General features: G+C 41.3%; 1 protein-coding gene and 1 long non-coding RNA gene across 3 annotated transcripts in view; both read right to left on the bottom strand.

Annotated features, from left to right (window-relative positions):
• WDFY2 (WD repeat and FYVE domain containing 2) overlaps positions 1-22,328 on the bottom strand; it is a 183,924-nt gene that overhangs the window by 44,692 nt on the left and 116,904 nt on the right. For both annotated transcript variants that reach the window (XM_027973574.2, XM_060394375.1), the window contains 2 exons: positions 10,376-10,430; positions 6,049-6,199 (listed from right to left, as the gene is read on the bottom strand). In XM_027973574.2, the coding sequence (XP_027829375.1) occupies positions 6,049-6,199; positions 10,376-10,430 (206 nt within the window). The remainder of the gene's footprint in view (positions 1-6,048; positions 6,200-10,375; positions 10,431-22,328) is intronic.
• Positions 576-6,042, bottom strand: LOC132657291 (uncharacterized). The gene is made up of 2 exons (XR_009595211.1): positions 4,976-6,042; positions 576-3,615 (listed from the first exon to the last, which is right to left on the bottom strand). It is a non-coding gene; the product is annotated as an uncharacterized LOC132657291 (long non-coding RNA).

Raw genomic sequence — 22,328 nt, 5'->3', positions numbered from 1 at the left:
CCCCAAATTGACAACAACAAAAAAATGAGTACAGCTACTATCAACTTCCTGATATAACCACAGAGCTAACATAATTATTTCAAGTCACTTTAAAACACAGCATTTTAACTGTATGTTCTTGGTAGAATATATCCTCAGGACAAAGAAAACAACAAAAAAAACCTAACATCTCATTCAGTGGTCCTGTTATTATAATATTGTATCATTATTTTGAAACAAATACACCCTGCTAGTGCCTAGTCACTAAATCATGTCCAACTTTTTCAGCCCCATGACAGTAGCCCTCCAGGCTCCTCTGTCCATGGGATTCTCCAGGCAAGAATACTGGAGTGGGCTACCATTTCCCTCTCCAGGGGTCTTCCCAACCCAGGGATCAAACTCAAGTCTCCTGCTGGCAGGTGGGTTCTTTGCCACCAGGGAAGTTCTACATACACCATGGGATAGAGCCAAATAAGGAGTTATGCTGGTGCTTAGGAGCTAAGGTTTTCAGCCCAAGACAAAAGAATCAAATACAAAAATGAAATAAAAACTCTATAAGGTGAAATCTGAGTTAGAAGTATTATATGAACTGATGATTTATTTTCTTTTTTTAAAAATACACATACACGTATTTCCTAGCTATCTCTGAGTACTGTTCTTCACTAACAGAAACGGCTGATTCCAGGACTGGAACAGGAAAATACCAGACGAGCTTAAAATATGTTGCATCAAGAAACAAAAATGCTGGAGTAGGAAATGGCAACCCACTCCGGTATTGTTGCCTGGAAAAGTCTATGGAGAGAGGAGCCTGGCAGGCTACAGCTCATGGGGTCACAAAGAGTCGACACCGCTGAGCAGCTGAGCCCAAACAAGGGCCCACCTTAATCCAGATTTATCTCATCTCAAAATCCACAACCACATGCACAAAGATTGTTTTCCCAAATCAGGTCCTCTTTGTAGGTTCTGGGTCTTTGGAGCCGCTATTAAACCTGCTGCAGTCTGGTCAGAAAAAAAAACAAAACAAAAATGCTACCAAAGGCAAGTGGGGTTCTATCAAAAAGACACAGGAGCCAATATGATGTGGCTCTCACTGGCCAAAGATGGGACAACATGAGCATCAGGAATAAAAAAGGGGGGAGCAAATTCCCTGGTGATCCAGTGGTTAGGACTCCACACTTTCACTGCCAAGGACCCAGGTTTGATCCCTAGTCAGGGAAGTAGGATCTCACAAGCTGGTCGGCACAGCTAAGAAAAGAAAATAAATTTTTAAAAAAATTTTAAAAAGAAAGAAAGTGGGAAACAGGGAGCAGTTTACTGAAATATACTGAATATATTATTAAAAACCACACTAAGAGTTTATAATAATGCTCCAAAAACAAATCTCTACTGAAGGTAACTAGGGCATTAAATGTCTGCTCTAAAAATGAGCAATTAAAGAGAAATAATTAAGAACTGATGTTGCTTTTCCTGTACTAACTGTATTTCAGGATAACCAAACAGCTATAGTCAATGAGGGAAAATTCTACTTTATAGAAGAAATCCAACTAATAAACGTAGAAAAAAAATGAAAGGATTACAAAATCACCCTTTTGCAATCCTAATGAAAGGACCGGATTTGGGAAAAGAAAAGCAGTGGATGAACCCGCTAAAGGACAGGCTGATGGGGAAGACTGCCCTGCAGGGACCCCACTGCCACCACCAGAACCACCGATCCATCTTGCTGTCACTGGAAGGGTGATGACCCGACATGCTGTGTGTCCTGATGAGAAGCAGAATGAACCACACAGCGCAAATACCAAGTGTTCTGCCCAAAAGCTGAATCTGAACTGAATCAAGATATCAGAGGCCACTTTCAGCTTACAGGAAAAGTAGGGGAAAATGTGGGAAGAAGAGCAAGTTATATGACATTACAAGGTAGCTGAGGCCACTTCAGAACATGAGACTCTAAAGGAGAACTGACTCAGTCCCCTCAACAAGGTACAGTGGCATAAAAAAAAAAATCTGAAAGGAAGACCGGGAAGTTTAGGAGATGCAACCACCACATCCAACGTGTGGACCTTGATTTCAAACAGATCCACTGCAAAGAGCCACTTCTGAAACAATGAGTTAAATTTGAAATGTATCAATTATTCAGTATTATCAAGGAGTGATTATAAACTTTAGGAGTAATGACAGCGCTGTGGTTATTGGGCAAAGATTCATATTTTTGAGAGGTGCATAATGAAGTGTGTAAGGATAAGACACAAGGTCTAGAATTTGCTTTAAACTACTCCAGTGAAAAGACAGACAGAAAGGGACAGTAAGTACATGAGTGTCCACTATACCATCTTCTTCAATTTGATACGAGTTTTAAAATTTTCATATTAATGCATTTTTTTTAAGCAAAGGAGAACAAGGTATAGCAAATTCTTCTGGTCTCAAGAATAGGGAGAAAAGTTATCAGATATACATAAAACAATATTAAGATTTACAAAGAATAAGATCGCCTTAAATTTTAATCATCTTGATTAATTACAAGAAAAAACAGATGCAAGTCTTCGCAATTTCGGGGAAATAATACACACACACACACACACACACACACACATACATGGATGCAACACAAGCTATTTGGAAGAGGGCTAAAATAAAATTATAGGACAACCTCAAAGCCAGAGTGACTGGAATTTAGTATGACACGAGGAAATATGAAAATCAAGATAATCTTAATAGCTTTTCAGTACTCTTTCCCCAAATAGGAATAAACAGAAGAGGGTGGTACCTTGGAAATATCTCCAACATGGAGAAATTCTTAAGATGCAGAGTACCTAAATTATTTTTGTGGAAGTATGACCAGATCTGACCAAAATGTGGTCCAATGACCGAACGAAGGATGAGGCTAGATAAATGTAAAGACCAGCAACAGAAGCAGGGGAGGAAACCTGCCATGGGACCCGGGGGAACCAGCTCCGTTCTGCTGTATCTGGTTGTGCACAGGGCTAGCTCAAAGATTTAAAATCCCAAGTTCTAATCCTGGTTCTGCCAGGTAACAGTCACGTGACCTCAAGAAAGCCTCTTAACCTGTTGAGCCTCTCTGATGCATTCTACTCTGAAAATTGAGAATGAGGTCTTTATGTTTTGCTAGGGAACAAAGTAACGTTATGTAGAAGCACTAGGGAAACACTCAGGGGCTGCAAATATAAGATATCGTCTTCTTTTTCCTCTCCTTCCCTTCTTTATTATTATTATCGTCGTTTCTGTTGGTAATATGATAATCTGGCTTCCCGGGCAGTGCTAGTGGTAAAGAATCCACCTGCCAATGCAGGAGACCCCGGAGATTCGATCCCTGGGTCAGGAAGATCCCCTGGAGGGGGCAATGGCAACCCAGCCCAGTACTCTTGCTTGGAAAATCCACAGACAGAGAAGCCTGGTGGGCTCTTGTCCACGGGGCTGCAAAGGGCTGGATACGACTGGACACACACACACAGTATGGTAGTTCACTTACTATCTGTCAGACCTTCAGCCACAGCAACAGAGATTTTGAGGTGATTTCAAACCTGATAATTCAGTTTGTGAACTGGTCAGTCGTTCTGTCATCCTTTGTTTCTCTACTTGAATTTTGGTTGCTTTCATTGCGTATTTACTTCGCAAAGAGGCCTGAAAGAAGAGGAGAAAGGCTATATTCCCTCTGACTTATTCTCACTTGTTGGCTTGTTTGAATGACTGTTTGAGATGCAGATGGGAAAGAATGAATTTCTATGTAGAAGATTTTTATCTACACCACCAGCGTCCACTATGAAGAGAAATGGGGATTATAATATTATTCTGAACGTTTTATTTCAACAGATCTTCTTCTTTTCATTATCACTAACCACCCTGCCCCCACAAAAAAAACCCTGTAAGTATAGAAGATGGCAGAAAGAAGTGGGGGCGAGGTGGTGGAGGAGGGGGGTCCCATGAAACAAATGGGTTTAAAAACTGGATTTTAGGTGAACCCCAATCTGTATGGGTTGTTTATTAGCAATTATACACCAGGCGGCTCCCAGGAAAAGCCCTGCAGCCTGGGAAGGTCACATGGTTCCTGGCTGAGACTCTCTGGCAAATTCAGCGTTGTTATGCATCAGGTCATGGCACTTGGAAAACACCAGGCAGTTTTAGGCTCCCAGGAGCTAGGGCTGGCACTGGGACTCCAGAACTGGAGCTAGGGAGGCGGAGGGAGTTTTCTGGAAGGGCATCTCTGCAGTATTGCCGCTCCCTTCCAAGGTTGGACTGGATGGTCATTTGCACGGGGGAATGAAGCCTGAGGTTTTCACTACACATCAAAGCTTCTGCTAGTGAATCCCATGATTTTTTTTCTGCCTGGTAAAGCACATGGTGTGGCCAAAGGAAACAGCTGAAAAATGAAGATGACCTCTGGAAATGCCTGAACAGACGAGGCAAAGACCATAATAAGAGTCAGGACAAGTTTAATTCTGTGTATTTATGGGGTTCCCCCCAAACATTTTCAGAGAGTTTAAAAAATAAACTTCTTAAGGGCAAGATCTGTTTCTTTCTATGCTCCCCGGCTTGGTTAGGTGATACAGAAGATACATCACTAGGCTTGGCTAGTGATAGAGAAGCCAGAATGTTAAGAACAAAATATATTGATGCCATTGGTTCTTTTCTCAAAGGGGTAATGCAGTTTAACCGCTGGGAAAACCCAGCAGTCTATGGCAGAAAACCTGGGTTGTGGTGGTGATTTTCCTTCATACCAGCTGGGGGGTTGCAGAGAGAGGCATAGGACCCACTCTGGGCTATAGCTGCTCATCTGTAAATGAGAAATTGGACGGATGATCTCTCAGGGAGATCTAATCTAAGCACTACAAGAAATCATTAATCTACTGGCAGGAGAGATCATGTACTTCAATTCAAGCATTATGCTTGTCTGAACCGGCTTTTTAGTAAGTAAAGCATGGAGTTTCTTTTATCAACCACCCTCTCGAAGATAAAGTTGATCTCGATTTCCATTCCTCCTCACCCTTGCTTCTGGTCTTCTTGGTAACCTGCCACTTTCAAAACTTCCCATATGGCCACTCTCAGTTTCTTCCTCTTGCCCTTCCAGTAGGAAAATAGGAGTGGCATTAACCTAAACACACACACACACAAATACAACAACTGCCACATGTCTGCACGGAAACAGCAAGGTACTCTGCCAGATGGCTGCAAATTACTGAACAGGCATTTTATAAATATGAGATGAAAATCTGAAAGCAAGTCTTATTCTTCCATCCTGTTTCGGCAGACAAGTAATCTGTTTCTAACTATTTCCTCGTTTGTCAGAAGGTGGAGAGATTCTATGCTTTTGAAAGAAGAAACTCAGAGCCCCTTCCTTCTTACAATGGTAGCATCACCCATCCAGGTCTCACACTTGTCAGGCCCATGTTCGCTTGTCAGGCCCAAGTGCCCAGAGCGCTGGATGTGAGGATCACCCATCACTGGCAGGTATGCACAGTGAGCACACGGACCCTGGAAGCTTGGGAGATAAGAGTTAGTATCATTCTACACATTCTGGAAAAATCTGGTACCTGGAACAAAGACTTATTCATAGCATTACCGTGTTCAGTCAGCCTACGCTGGTCCCAGCATGGTAGCTTCTCAATAAATATTCTTAAAATGAATAGGGATCCTGTGGTTCTTCTGCCAGGTACCAAAATGTGAATGTTCTCAACTTTAATACCTATGTGTAAATTATTTCTGTACAAAAATAAAAGACTGTAATTCAGTGACAGCATTATCTCCGTGTTCCATAACCTTTCTGATGGCTGAGGCTCACAAATCTGGGCTGTGTGCTGTGTAGATGTCAGACTCTGCTCACAGCAGACCCACAACCTGCTCGGCAGGGACTGTTATTTCAGGCGAAATTGATTTACCCCGCCTACATGAGGACCTCTGACAATTTACGTGTTGGGATGGTTTATAAGCATCTTAATCAGCAGGGCAACTCAGCAAATAAAACACGAAACCTTCAAAGTGCACATACCCAGAGTGCTCATGAAAGAAAGAAGTCAACAGCTAAGTTCCCACCAAGGGATTCTGTCCAGCAAAGGATACTGCAGGCCTGAGGCCACAGCACTGGTGCGATAACCTCCCAGACGCTGCCCACTCTCGGAGCAGTGCCAGGCAAACTGCTTGTCCTGTCCCGTGCTCAGCACCCACTCCAGCTCCAGGACAAACTGGATCATCGTCACTCGGCTCTGATGCGCTGAAAACCAAGAGACAAGAAAACAACCCATCAAGCATCCTAAACAAGGCGTGGTCCACAGAGGTGCAAGGTTGTCTCCTCCCCCGCCCCAGAGTAAGCTAAACAGTAGATCATCATGGCAAACGCAAGCTGGAACGGTGGTTCTCATCAGGGGTACAGCCATGCCCCCGGAGAAGACCACATCTGAGTCGCTATAAGAAAATGTTCCCAATAACCCAAGGGCCAGGGGCCACCTCTTTTAGACTTGTTAGAACTGCTGGTCTAGAAAAAGCCAGATCACTGTGACTGCAAAACACGTTAGGAACGATGCTCTCCTAGTAAGTTACTGGGTCAGTTTATTTAAGCTTAAGAAAAAAAAGCAAAGAGCATTACTGTCCTCCTTTTGATGAAGGCTGGCTTTGAAACCCACAACAAAGTTCTAGATGAATTTTCCATGACAAATCAAATGCTTGGAGCTTGGAAAGGACAGCAGAATTATTCTCAAGGGCCACGTTAAAAAAAAAAAAAAAAGAATGAAATATCCCCTACATCAAAGTATACATAATGAGATAATGGGAGCAAATTTCCCAGGGTCGCTCAGGAATAAGGGCACCACCATCACAGAAGTATTGCATCACACAGTTTCAGAGTTAGAAGACACTATTCAGGTCCTCGACCCCCTCTCCTTGCTTTGCATGTGGGCAAACTGAGGCAGGATCAAGTCGAGGAGTTTGGCCAAGGTCTCATGGCTTCTCACGTACCAAATAAAATCAGTAAAGTATTTGCTTTCTTCTTCTTATACAATTCCAGGGGGAGAGGTATGGGGGTGTCCATGGCCACTGAACAGAGCTGACTGGAGTAAACAAAGATTGAAGTCTCGGAACTTGGACCTCACCAGGCTACCTGTGCCTAGGAGGTGGCAGCCTGGTGGGTGAGAGGAGACATCCTGAGTGTGACGAGGTGACAGAAAAGACATCAGCTTCCCATTTTCATCATGAAAACAGGACGAGACATGGATGGATCAATGCAGCTCTATCAGCAGTAACAATATCACTGCCAATTTCTGAACGTCTAACAAGTGCCAAGGACTCAAACATATTCTCTCACTTAGTCACTGCAATGACTCTGCAAAGCTGGGGGGCCTCTTTCTTTTACACACACAACCTGGTCTTGGCAAGATGGCCCTTCTAGACTGGTGACCAAACAGTACGGCCAGAACCACAGTGAATCCCTCTGGGACAGACATGTCACCAAATGCCTGATGTTTAAAAATCTGACATCTGAAGCTGGAGTGTCTAAAGGGATTTAGAAGGGGCATAGAAGCAATAATACTGTAACTTCTCTGCACAGTACCTGCCTTTCAGAGAATCGGCCACCATCAAGATCAAAATGCTGTCTTAAACCCAAAGATGGGACTTCCTGGAGAAACTCCTGTCATGTCTGTGTCATCAAATGGCCAATTTAAGCTCCACCAATGGTGGAATAAAAGCAGACTCTCAAATGGTTCACTTTCAAGTCTGCTTCAGGCAGAACGTGGCCCCTGGCGCCTTGCTCCCTGTTTTCAAGAAGGCGCCCTTAACCCTCTTCCTGTTACTTTCTAAGCCCAAGGGGATGATAGTAGGAAGATAAGGGGGTTTACAGCGCTCCAAGCTACCATCCTGCATCCGAGGAGGAGACAGAGACTCAAAACTCTTATGTGACTTGCTCAAAGCTGCACAATCACTGAGTGACAAGGACGGAATTAAAACCCTAGGTCTCTCTGCCAAAGTCGGTTCTCTTTCTCTGTCAGGCTGCCTATGACTACTGAAAATACAAACAGAAAACCAACAAAAAACAAACTCAAAGCGCATACTCTTTCTACGATGACAGAATTCTCTTATTCAAAAAGAAACCATTTGAAGACACATACGTAGCGCTAAACTTCAGGAACCTAGGCTTGAAGCCTGGCTGTACTTGTTAAACAGGGGCCACGATCCATCTTAGGGAGGAAACATCTAGTTTCTCACAATTCAGTACACGTGACCCCTGAACAAGGCACGTTTGAACTGCATGGGTCCACTTATACGCAGGTATGTTTCAACAGTAAATACCTCAGCACTTCCCCATCTGCAGTTGGACAAGAGTCAACAGCATGATGTTAGCTATAGTTTGTTTAATAGTTGTTTCTCTTCAAGCTGGGGAAGTTCCTGTCTATTTGCAGTTTGCTGAGAGTTTAGATCATGAGTGACAATCAGGTGTTATTGAATGCTTTTTCTGTGTCAATTAATATGATCCTATGATTTTTCTTCTTTAGGCTTTTGACGTGACGGATTACACTGATTTTCACTGAACCAGCTGTGCCTATCTGGAATAAACCCCACTTGGTCATTGTGTATAATTCTTTTTACATGTTGCTGGATTTGCTAGTATTTCTTTTAGGACTTTAACGTCTAAGTTTATGAGAGAATTGGGGCTGTAGTTTTCCTTTCTTGTAATGTCTTTGTTTTTGGAATAACTTGTTTTAAAAGTGACTGTTTTAAAAAATGGTAACTGAGATAAAAAATCCACATAATATAAAATTCCCCATTTAAACCATTTTTCAGGGTATAATTCAGTGAGTTTTCGTATATTCGCAGTGCTGTGCAATCATTATGGGAATGTTCTACTTCTAGAGCATTTCTCTCACCTCCAAAAGAAGCCCATAACCTCCAATCCCCTTAGCCCCATCCCTGAGGAACCCCTAACTGACTTTCTGTGGCTATGGATTCTCCTATTCTTAACATTTCATATAAATGTAATCATATGATGTATGGTCTTTTCTTTCACTCAGCATGTTTTCAAGGTTCATCCACATGGTAACGGGTATCAGCACTTCAGTCTCCTTTTGTGGCCAAATAAGAATCTACTGTATTGATAAACCATATTTTGTTTACCCATTCATCCATCTGTGAATATTTAGGCTGTTTCCATTTCTTGGCTATTGTGAATAAGGCTGCTATGCTATGGACAAACACCTGTCCCTGCTTTTATTTCTTTTTGGGAATAAACCTCACTTGGTTGTGATGTACTTCCCTTTTTATATATTGCTGAATTTGATCTGCTTTAATTCTGTTTAGATTTACTTGATTCTATTTTCATGGGGGATGCATGGATACTATGCATGCCCTGTTCACTATTATAATTTTCAGTTATCGGAACACAGTAGGTACTCAATAAATGCTAAGTGATACATAAAAAAACACTAAAGAATAAACCCACAGGGATGGTGATGTACACACTGCTATATTTAAAATAGATAACCAAAAAGGACCTACTGTATAGCACACGGAACTCTGCTCGATGTTATGTGGCAGCCTGGATGGGAGGGGAGGAATACACGTATGTGTATGGATGAGTCCCTTTGCTGTTCATCTGAAGGTATCTCAACATTGCTATTGGGCTATGCCCCAGTGCAAAATAAAAGGCTCAAAAGAAAAAAAAAAACTAGTTATTAAAGGAGAAAAAAAAAGAATAAACCCATAGGGAAATGAATTTTTGCTCAACATCTAGAAACGAAGAACTTAATGCTGAGAATTTTCTAAAATCAGGAGGGGTTGCTATGTCTAAGGATACCTCAAGAGGAGAGGCCGGATGATCATGAATGAGGTCACAAGATGTGGATGAAATGACCTCTAAGTGTTCCAAGGTCTACTTCTAATATTCTGGCCCCTGCCCCTGTTGACCTGGAGGAAACACTCCTTAGTGAAAATTTGCTCCTGATCTGTATTATGTAAATGGTCTATGGAACAATGCCAATGTTGAAGACACAATAAAACCCGAACACCTTCCCTGAGACAATATGAACCTTTCAGAACCGTTACCCAGAGCTGGAATGAGCTCCGTGGAAAGCAGCTCACTCCCAAGCCCGGCCCTGCTCTCCAAGTCTGCTGCAGGGTCTGCAGGCAGCGGGGTGGAGCAGGGAGACCAAGGACAAAGACCGTGGGTGCTGGAGTCACATGGGAACTGGACGGGCTCTGCAAGCTACCGGCTACGGGACTGCGTGCCAGTCAGCCGATCTCCTCAGGCCTCTGCTTCTTGATTCAAAAACCAGGATAATATTCACCACAAAGCACTGCAGAGCTTTGTTCCCAGTGACTGCTGTAAAGTTAAATCCCGTCTTGTGGCCATCAAGGAACATTTCAAAGTCGAAGGCAATGAAAACACTACTCTCATTCCTACCTTGATAGTTTTTCACAGGAGTCATCTTGTTATAATCTTCTGATAAAATAAACTCCTACAAAAGAGAAGGAAAATATTAAGCAAAAAGAAATTCTTTAAGTGAATAAACATGTTTGGTAAAAATTGGATTGTATAAAGCAAACATCATCACTGAATTACATCTAACATTAGTATTTTGCCAATCAACTCAGCATTTTCTGTACCCCTCTAAAAGTAACAATCATAATTATGATCCAATGCAATTATCATGATTTTTAACCTTACAACTCTGAAATTGATTTTTTTTTTTTTTTTTGAGTATACATGAGAAGAAAACTGGATCAAGTTCAGAGTTTTGATCCAGGTCAATTTTGAAGGTAAATCCGATTCAAATTACTTTTTTTCTCGGTGGTACCACAGCTGAAATTTTGCAAGTCTCTGGCCAGAGATCAAACAGGATGGTAATGCTCTACTAGGAAAATAAGTTAGCTATTTTAAAGATTCTGTTTCCAATAGCAGTCTTGTTTCCCAGTACAACAAGCTTCTCAAGGCTGCATCTTACTCATCCCTGTGCCCCACAGCACCTGACAGTGCTTTGGCACAGTAGAGAGTCAAGAAATAATGAAAAAAAAATATGCAAAAGGTGTCTCCCAATCTGATGAGGTTAGTTTCAGTGTCAAATTTACTCAAAATGATCAGTTTCTATGTAACACATTGTACATACTCTTTCTGAAGACACAGAAGAGGTGATTTTGTGTTTATGTTAGCCTGCTTCATCTAAGCACAAAGACCCATATGTAGAAGCCACTCAAAGGTATATAAGTTCCAGCCAAGTTTTGAGTCCTTTAACTTCTTTCAAATGCAAAATCTGAAAGCAGCATTTCAAATTTTGAAATGTCCATATATTATTTTTTTAAAAAATATAACTTTATTTATTTTAATTGGAGGCTAATTAGTTTACAATATTGTATTGGTTTTGCCATACATCAACATGAATCTGCTACGGGTGTACACGTGTTCCCCATCCTGCACCCCCCTCCCTCCTCCCTCCCTGTACCATCCCTCTGGGTCATCCCAGTGCATTCTTAAACAGTATATTTCCATATATTCTTAAACAATAGGCTGTCAAATATAAGGAAAACTGCCAAGAGTAATAAATTGAAATCTTTATGGGAACTGAAAAACAGAACAATGAATCTTTTCAAAACATTTGGAGGCTTTCAGAATTGCTCCTTGATGACTTCAAGAAAGGCGGTAGGAGGACAGATGTACAGACGCGTTACTTGCAATCTGGGTATTTACTGAATTCATATAGTTTCTGTGGTTTTTCAGAGGTACATAATTACACTGCTTTTGCAATAGGTGCCACAAAGTTAAAGTATAAGGTGATGTGAGAGGATAAACACCTTAACAAAGTCCCTCTGGGTATTGACTCTTCCACCCCAGCCCTCCTTAAGAAGCTTATCTGCAAATGGGTTTTCTTCACCATGTTTTTCTCAGTAATAACATTATGCAACTTGTCATTTTTTTAATTCGTTTCATTATTCCTTCAAGGAGTGGCATAATATTCATTCCTGGTTTCTGAAGTGCTAGGCTCACAATTGAAGAGAGCAGACTAATTTTTAGAGAAGTCAAGTAGTTTTCCCATAAGGAGATTGTAAGTGTGGGTAAAAAGGCACGTACGTATCTGAGCAATGGTTCACGACCACCCTTAATCCCCGGCAAGAACAGCTCAGCTCTGGGCCCCATTCTTTATTTATATTTATTACTGGAGGATAATTGCCTTACAATGTTGTGTTAGTTTCTGCTGTACAACAAAGTGAATCAGCTGTCAGTTCAGTTCAGTTCAGTCGCTCAGTCGTGTCCGACTCTTGAGACCCCATGAATCGCAGCACGCCAGGCCTCCCTGTCCATCACCAACTCCCGGAGCTCACCCAAACTCATGTGCATCGAGTCGGTGATGCCATCCAGCCATCTCATCCTCTGTCGTCCCCTTCTCCTCCTGCCCCCAATCCCTCCCAGCATCAGGGTCTTTTCCAGTGAGTCAACTCTTCGCATGAGGTGGCCAAATTATTGGAGTTTCATCTTCAGCATCAGTCCTTCCAATGAACACCCTGGATTGATCTCTTTTAGGATAGACTGGTTGGATCTCCTTGCAGTCCAAGGGACTCTCAAGAGTCTTCTCCAACACCACAGTTCAAAAGCATCCCCACACTTTAGAGCATCCCAAATTTCCTATCATACACACAAGATGTATTTCTTAAAGACAATTGCTATTTGGGCAAGTGTTCACTGAGTTCTTGCTGTTCATATGTTATTTTGAATACATTGAAAGGGTTCTTTAGCTTGGGCAAAAGGTACATTAATTCCTATCAGAAACAGGCAGGATATAAAATAAAACAACTTGACGCAGATTTGTGTTTAGGGTTAAGGTATACATATATAATAAAATTCTCAGTTCACTGCATAGGTGAATTTAATTTCTGTTCATTTGTTTTTCCTATGAAAACAGATACATAATCATGGAGAAAATTTCAGAAACTGTCAGCATTTTTTTCCATTATTACTTTCTTGATCAAACAGACAATTTGCTATTCTAGGAAACATAAGGCTGATAAATATTTAAAAGCTCCTTATGATACTATTTCTCAGAGATAATTATTATGAAAAGTATTACTGGAATATGTAATAAAACACAATATTAATATCATTTAACAATACTATTTTCTGGTAACAAATCATGCGCATCGTTCCATATGAGTACATACTTATCGACTTCAGTCTTTTTAACGACTGCATAGGATGTACTGGAATGTTCTTCTGTTGACAAATGTCTATATTATTTTCAGTTTTCCTTATTAAAACAACAGAGACCTCCGTGGTGGTCTAATGGCTAAGACTCCGTGCTCACAATGCAGGGGGCCCGGGTACAACCTCTGATCAGGGAACTAGATCCCACCTGCTGCCACCAGAGTTTGCAATCCGCACCTAAAGATCCTGCATGCTGCAATGAAGGTCAAAAGTTCTGCATGCCACAACGAAGACCCAGTGAAGACAAATTTAAAACAACAGAGGACTTCCTTGGTGGCTCAGTGGAGAGGAATCTGCCTCTGGATAACACCTAAGCCTGTGGACCATGTCCACTGAACCCGCGAGCGGCAACTACTGAGCCGGTAATCAACCACAGCCACTGAGCCCGGGTGCTGCAAATACTGAAACCCGTGCGCTCTAGGGCCTGTGCTCTGCAACCAGAAGCCACTGCAACTGGAGGCCTGTGCACTGCAACGAAGACCCAGCACAATCCAAAACAAGTAAATTAATTTTAATAAAAGACATGCACATTTAAGGTTATTTTATCCATCTTTCTATCCTCCCTCATTTATTTTTATTTTTAAGAACATTTTTAGATTCCCAGCAAGACTGCGAGGAAAGTACAGATTTTCTCATAAGGCCCTTGTCCCCACACATGCACAGCCTCCCTCTTTACCAACATCCCACCAGAGTGGTACATTTGTTAGACTGATGACTTATATCGCACATCATTATCACCCCAAGTCCACAGCTTGCTCTAGGCTTTACTCTTGGTGTTCTAAATTCTGTAGATTTTGACAAATGTAAAATGACATTATGTCTGGCATTGGAGTATCAGAGAATTTTCACTGCCCTAAAAGTCCTCTGTGTTTTGCCTATTCATCTTTCTCTCCTGCTTAATCCCTGGCACCACAGAGCTATTCACTGTCTCCAAATTTTGCCTTATCCAGGTGGCCATACAGTTGGAATCATGTTAAGCAGCCTTTTCAGGCTGACTTCTTTTACTCATTAATACCCATTTAAGTTTCCTCCATGTCTTTGCTTGGCTTGATTGCTTGTTTCTTTTAGCTCTGAATAATATTCCATTGACAAGATGTACCACAGTTTACTTATCCATTCATCTACTAAAGGATATCTTGGTTGCTTCCAGGTTTTGGCAATTACAAATACAGCTGCGGCTTCTCTCCTAGCTCAGTCAGAAAAGAACCTGCCTGCCAATGCAAGAGACACAAGAGATGTGGGTTGGGAAGAGCCTCTGGAGAAGGAAGTGGTAACCCACTTCAGTATCCTTGCCTGGAAAATCTCATGGACAGAGGAGCCTAATGGGCTACAATCCCTGGGGCTGCAAAGAGTCAGACACGACTGGAACTAAACCACCACCAAACGACTGCAGGCAGGTTTTTGTGTGGGCATACTTTTTCAACTCCTTTGGGCAAATTCCAAGGATTGGTGGGTGGTTGGTGGGACTGCACTGAATCCATAGATCAAATAGGGAAGAACTGAGATCTTGACAATATTGAGTTTTCCTATGAATGTGGAACACCTCTTTATTTATTTAGTTCTTTAATTTACCAGAGGTTTGTGTTTTTTTTTTTTCATATAGATCTACATATTTTGTTAGATTTGCACTCAAGTATTTCATCTTTCTGGATGCTAGTGATACATATATTTTTAAATTTCAATTTCTACTTGTTCACTGCTGGTATACAGGGAATGACTGACTTGTATATTAACCTTGAATCCTGAAATCTTAATGTTGTTGTTCAGTTACTAAGTCATGTCCAACTCTTTGCAACCCCATGGACTGTAGCCTGCCAGGCTTCCTTCCTTCACTATTTCCCCGAGTTTGCTCAAACCATGTCCACTGAGCCAGTGATGCCATCCAACCATCTCATCCTCTGTTGCCCCTGGTCTCCTCCTGTCCTCAATCTTTCCCAGCATCAGGGTCTTTTCCAGTGAGAAACCTCAATAAGACTGCTTATTAGTTCCAGAAGGTTTTGGGGTTTTTTGTTTTTTTCTTTTTTTTTACAATTCTTTGAGATTTTCTACATAAATCATCATGTTATCTGCAACAATGATAGTCTTAATTCTTCCTTCCCAGTCAATATACATTTTATTTCCTTTTTTTAAAAAATCTTATTCCATTAGCTAGAGAACTCTTAGAACAGAAAAGAAATCATAAGAAGGAATCAAGGTTGAAAAGAATTATTGCCCTTGCCTGAAATTTGATTTTAGGGAAAGCTGCTGGGTTCTCATCACATCTGTCTTAATGTTCACTGTAATAGCTGAGCATACAAATCACACAGTATATATAAGGAAGAGGTTAGTAATTATCTCCACTCTCTATCTCAATCCTTTGAGACAGTGCTAACAGTCTATTGTATCATTCCACATGTTTTTTTCACCCTGAAGAAAACCCTTATGTAAATGTATAGGTTTTTTTTCTGGTTTGTTGTGTAGTATAAAATATAAAAACAGGATCATATTATACACATTATTCTACAATTTGTTCTTTTCATTTGTAATATATCAGAACTATCTTTCCAGGGCAAAACACACTCCAAAATATGGATATTCCATATTTTGTCCAAATATCTTTCATTAAATGGACATTCTGCCTGTCTCCTATTTTCTACTATTACGACAATACGGCAAGAAATGTCTTCAAATGTATAAACATATGAACTAACGCATATGTTCCAAAGATGCTGGATGAAAGATTGTGTACACTTAATATTTGAACACACTCTGCCAGATCACTTTGCAGAAGCATGCAGAAGTTCATTTCCCCACCATCTGGCCTTCAGACGAAAGCCTACTTCCCCATATCTCATCAGCATTAGGTATTACTCACCTTTTCAGTTTTTTTTGCCAAATTAACATACAATTATCTATTTTATAAATATAAATATATATTTATATAAATATAAAAGAAATATTTGATAAAATATTTATAAAATAGATAAAATGGTCTATTTTATCACTATGGTTTAATATGCATCATCTTAATGGCTTATGAGTCGAGGACTTTTTCTGTGTTTATTTGCCATATACACTTCTTGTTTCAGGAATTTCGTCTTCAGATTCTGCTGCAGCCTGGTTTCCTAAAAAGTTGAGTTTGAGGTGAAACTTCAGTGCTGTTTCTTGGTTTGCAGATGTGGTATCCGTGGTCTGAGTGAGGGAGAAGCAAGGTGAAGCAGAAAGAGATGAACGGTGTGTCACTAACCCGGGCTGTGTTTCGTGAAGAAGCTCAGCTGGTTCTCCAGAGCACAGCAGGTCTCTGGACAGACAGAACAAACACCAGACTTTGGAAGAATCCACTGGAGAGCGGGGTAAAGAGGGAATTTATCTACCAACTCTCTGCTTCCTTGCTTTAAAATTTGGTTATAACTCCACCAAACTCCCCTTCCCCCTCCTTCTAGAAGGCTGGGTTGCCTATTCCTTGTTAGCAGTCACTGGGGGAAGCCAGATTTTAGGCCTTTCAAGAGGTGTACTGCATTCAACTCAGAAAGTCACTGCGGAACCAGAGAGCTAGCTAGCTTCCGTCAGTTTTAGTTTAAAGATAGCAAAGAACAGGGTAGGTAAGAGTTCAGGCCTCGGGCACTGGAACCAAACTGTCTGGTTAAAATCCCAGCTAAAACATATACTAGTTACATGATCTTGGGGAAGTTAGTCAGGATTTCTGTGCTTCAGTTTTCTTCTCTGTAATAGCCTCATAAGACTGAAGTGAGGATTAATTAATATTTATGAAATATTTAAAGCAGTATCTGGCACACGTTACCTTCAGAAAATGAATCAAGCATCTTACCTTTTAAAAAGGCTGCTTTTCGGCCTTTTGGCTAAGATCAACTGTGGTATGGGGGCTTCTCAGGTGGTACAGTGGTAAAGAATTTGCCTGGCAGTACAGGAGAGGAAAGAGATGCAGGCTCAATCCGTGGGTCAGGAAGACCCCCTGGAGCAGGAAATGGCAACCCACTGCAGTATTCTTCCCTGAAAAATTCCATGGACAAAGAGGAGTCTGGTGGGGTACAGTCCATGGGGTTGCAAAGAGTTGGACACGACTGAGCAACTGAGCACACACAGCTCTTAAAAAAAATCTTCTGGAATTATAATAAACAACTCTGATTGAAGGATTAGAATTCAACTATAAAATCAGGAACTCCCAGTCCTTTAAAAAATAGCAGCTTTTTGACAGATATTCCAATTTCCTTATTTAAAATTAATTTTAATTGGAGTACCTGGTGGCTCAGACGGTAAAGCATCTGCCTGCAATGCAGGAGACCCGGGTTCGATCTCTGGGTTGGGAAGATACCCTGGAGAAGGAAATGGCAGCCCACTCCAGTATTCTTGCTTGGAAAATCCCATGGACAGCCTGGTAGGCTACTGTCCATGGGGTCGCAAAGAGTCGGACACGACTGAGCGACTTCACTGCTTCACTTCTACAGCTGATTTACAATGCTGTGTTAATTTCAGGTGTACAGCAAAGTGAACCAGTTACACATATACATAGATATATCCACTCTTTTTTAGATCCTTCTCCCATATAGGCCGCTACAGAGTACTGAGGCGAGTTCCCTGTGCTATACAGTAGGTCTTTATTAGCTATCTATTTCATATATAGCAGTGTATACATGTCAATCTCAATCTCCTAGTTTATCCCTCCTCGTCTCCTTTCTCCCTTGGTAACTTAACACCTGTGTTTCTATTTCTGTTTTGTAAGTTCATTTGTGATATCATATGGTATTTGTCTTTCTCAGTCTGACTCACTTCAGTTCAATCGCTCAGCCATGTCCAGCTCCTTGCAACCCCATGGACTGCAGCACGCCAGGCTTCACTGTCCATCACCAACTCCGAGAGCTTACTCAGACTCATGTCCATCGAGCCAATGATGCCATTCCAACCATCTCATCCTCTGTTGACCCGTTCTCCCACTTTCAATGTTTCCCAGCATAAGGGTCTTTTCCAATGAGCCAGTTCTTCACATCAGGTGGCTAAAGTATTTGGAGTTTCAGCTTCAGCATCAATCCTTCTAATGAATGTTCAGGATTGATTTCCTTTAGGACGGACTGGTTGGATCTCCTTGCAGTCCAAGGGACTCTCAAAAGTCCTCTCCAACACCACAGTTAAAAAGCATGAATTCTTTGGCGCTCAGCTTTCTTCACAGTCCAACTCTCACATCCATACATGACCACTGGAAAAACCATAGCTTTGACTAGACGGACTTTAGTTGGCAAACTAATGTCTTTGCTTTTTAATATGCCATCTAGGTTGGTCATACCTTTTCTTCCAAGGAGCAAGCGTCTTTTAATTTCATGGCTGTAGTCACCATCTGCAGTGATTTTGGAGTCCCCCAAAATAAAATCTCTCACTATTTCCATTGTTTCTCCATCTATTTGCCATGAAGTGATGGGACCAGATGCCATGATCTTAGTTTTCTGAATGTTGAGTTTTAAACCAACTTTTTCACTCTCCTCTTTCACTTTCATCAAGAGGCTCTTTAGTTCTTCTTCTCTTTCTGCCATAAGGGTGGTGTCATCTGCATATCTGAGATTATCGATATTTCTCCCAGCAATCTTGATTCCAGCTTGTGCTTCATCCAGCCCAGCATTTCGCATGATGCACTCTGCATATAAGTTAAATAAGCAGGGCGAAAATACACATCCTTGACATACTCCTTTCCTGATTTGGAATCAGTCCGTTGTTCCATGTTCAGTTCTAACTATTGCTTCTTGACCTACATACAAATTTCTCAGGAGGCAGGTCAGGTGGTATTCCCATCTTTTTTAGAATTTTCCACAGTTTGTTGTGATCCACACAGTCAAAGGTTTTGCAGTAGTCAATAAAACAGAAGTAGATGTTTCTGTTGGAGAAGGAAATGGCAACCCACTCCAGTATTCTTGCCTGGGGAACCCCAGGGACGGAGGAGCCTGGTGGGCTGCCATCTATGGGATCGCACAGAGTTGGACACAACTGAAGTGACTTAGCAGCAGCAGCAGCAGATGTTTCTGTGGCACTCTCTTCCTTTTTCTATGATCCAATGGATATTGGCAATTTGATCTCTGGTTCCTTTGTCTTTTCTAAATCCAGCTTGAACATATGGAAGTTCACAGTTCATGTACTGTTGAAGCCTGGCTTAGAGAATTTTGAGCCTTACTTTGCTAGCATGTGAGATGAGTACAATTGTGTGGTAGTTTGAACATTCTTTGGCATTGCGTTTCTTTGGAACTGGAATGAAAACTGACCTTTTCCAATCCTGTGGCCACTGCTGAGTTTTCCAAATTTGCTGGCATATTGAGTGCAGCACTTTCACAGCATCATCTTTCAGGATTTGAAATAGCTCAACTGGAATTCTGTCGCCACCACTAGCTTTGTTTGTATGATGCTTCCCAAGGCCCATTTGACTTCACGTTCCAGGATATCTAGCTCTAGGTGAGTGATCACACCATCGTGGTTATCTGGGTCATGAAGATCTTTTTTGTATAATTCTTCTGTGTATTCTTGCCACCTCTTCTTAATGTCTTCTGCTTCTGTTAGGTCCATACCATTTCTGTCCTTTATTGGACCCATCTTCGCATGAAATGTTCCCTTGTTATCTCTAATTTTCTTGAAGAGACTTCTAGCCTTTCCCATTCTATTGTTTTCCTCTATTTTTTTGCACTGATCACTGAGGAAGGCTTTCTTATCTCTCTGTGTTATTCTTTGGAACTCTGCATTCAAACGGGTATATCTTTCCTTGTCTCCTTTGCCTTTACCTTCTCTTCTTTTCTCAGCTATTTGTCAGGCCTCCTCAGACAACCGTTTTGCTTTTTTGCAATTCTTTTTCTTGGGGATGGTCTTGATCACTGCCTCCTGTATAATATCACGAACCTCCGTCCATAGTTCTTCAGGCATTCTGTCTATCAGATCTAATCCCTTAAATCTGTTCATCACTTCCACTGTATCATCATAAGGGATCTGATTTAGGTCATACCTGAATGGTCTAGTGGTTTTCCCTACTTTCTTCAATTTCAGTCTGAGTTTTGCAAAAAGAAGCTGACTTCATCCAGTATGAAAATCTTTAGGGCCATTCATGCTGCTGCAGATGACATTCTTTCTTTCTGTTTTTTCTTACATTAAAATTTTTCTTTCTTTCTTTCTTTCTTTTTGGCTGTGCTGGATCTTCGTTGCTTTGCACGGGTCCTCTTTAGTTGTGGTAAGTGGGAGCTACTCCTCATTGGAGGACGCAGGCGTCTCATTTTGTGCTTAGGAGATGTAGCACGTGGACTCAGTAGTTGTGGCTCATGGGTTGAGCTTCTCTGTGGCAAGTGGAATCTTCCTGGACCAGAAATCGAACCTGTGTCCCCGGCATTGGTAGGCAGATTTCTATCCACTAGGCCACCAGGGAAATCCTATATCATTGTTTTTAATGGTTGAGTGATATTCCATTGTCCTATAACACTCTTTTTATGGCTGAGGAATATTCCAGTGTGTGTGTGTGTGTGTGTGTGTGTGTGTGTGTGTGTATCACATCTTCTTTATCCATTTTAATGTTTTATCCATAACATTATTCTAAATGTTCATCGTAGATTGCCTTATGTCCTGGTTATTGTAAATAGTGCTGCACTGGGGTGCCTGTATCTTTATGAATTATGGTTTTATCTGGATACATGCCCCAGGAGTGGGATTACTGGATCATATGGAAGCTCTATTTTTATTTTTTTAGAAAACCTCCACATTGTTCTCCATAGTGGCTGTACCAATTTATATTCCACACCCCCTCCAGCATTTACTGCTGTAGATTTTCTGATGATGGCCATTCTGATCAGTGTGAGGTGATACCTGATTATGGCTTTGATCTGCATGTCAACAACTGGCAACGTTGAGCATCTTTTCATGTGCTTTTTGGCCATCTGTATCAGCCCTGGGATTTCTTTGGAAGGAATGATGCTAAAGCTGAAACTCCAGTATTTTGCCCACCTCATGCGAAGAGTTGACTCATTGGAAAAGACTCTGATGCTGGGAGGGATTGGGGGCAGGAGGAGAAGGGGACGACAGAGGATGAGATGGCTGGATGGCATCACTGACTCGATGGACGTGAGTCTGAGTGAACTCCGGGAGTTGGTGATGGACAGGGAGGCCTGGCGTGCTGCGATTCATGGGGTCACAAAGAGTCGGACACGACTGAGCGACTGAACTGAACTGAACTGATGTTTCCTTCATAGAAATGTCTATGTAAAATTTTCTAATTTTCAATTACAGCTATTGATCTATGTAAGCATTCTGCTTCTCCTTGAGTAAAATTTATTAATTTATATTTTGTTAAAAATCATTCATTTTCAAATTTTCAAATATATTACCTCATAACTAATATAATATTGTCTTCTGATTCTTTCATTCTCTTACACAGGCAGTTCTGCTATACCACTTATGCTAAAAACATGAATTAGTTTCAACAGGATTGGTATATTAGGGAATGATCTGAGCATACTTCTGATTTCACAGGTGCTTATGCATGATTCTGTCCTCCAGAAATATTAGGTGAACACAGAAAACTGAACCCAGCTGAACTGAGCTGCACAGGAATACACAGTACACACACACACACACACCTTAAACATCCACCATCTACCTCAGGGTATCACGGCTTGAGAACCACACCTATCTTCATTTGGTGTTAAAACTTGGCCTTCTGATTTCAGTTAACCTCCTCCATTAATTCAAAATAACTCACAAACTGTGACCTTTCTGAGATCCACTTCCACATGCAAGCTTCATGTCTTTTCCAGGTAAAATTATGCATATATTGTAATGTTTATGGATTTCTCAACCATGTAATACATGCATAAAAACTATGCTAGCATTTTAACCAGTGTCCTATCTTCATTTTTCACACATCACCAACAAAGTTGTTTGTTTTCTGGAAAAATTTTTTGAGTAACGTGCCCCAATTTTTCACATACCCAATTTTTCCCATATGTCCTATGGTTTTTATCGTGTGATCATGCATCATCCAATAAAACACGTATGTTCCATTACAGCAAAATTCAGTTCAGTTCAGTTCAGTTCATTTCAGTCGCTCAGTCGTGTCTGACTCTTTGGGACCCCATGAATCACAGCACATCAGGCCTCCCTGTCCATCACCAACTCAGACTCACGTCCATCAAGTCTGTGATGCCATCCAGCC

Source organism: Ovis aries, chromosome 10 (genome assembly GCF_016772045.2).
Source record: "Ovis aries strain OAR_USU_Benz2616 breed Rambouillet chromosome 10, ARS-UI_Ramb_v3.0, whole genome shotgun sequence".
Taxonomy (NCBI): domain Eukaryota; kingdom Metazoa; phylum Chordata; class Mammalia; order Artiodactyla; family Bovidae; genus Ovis; species Ovis aries.
Note: the sequence above shows the minus strand (reverse complement) of the source record. Positions and strands in the feature narration are given on the sequence as shown.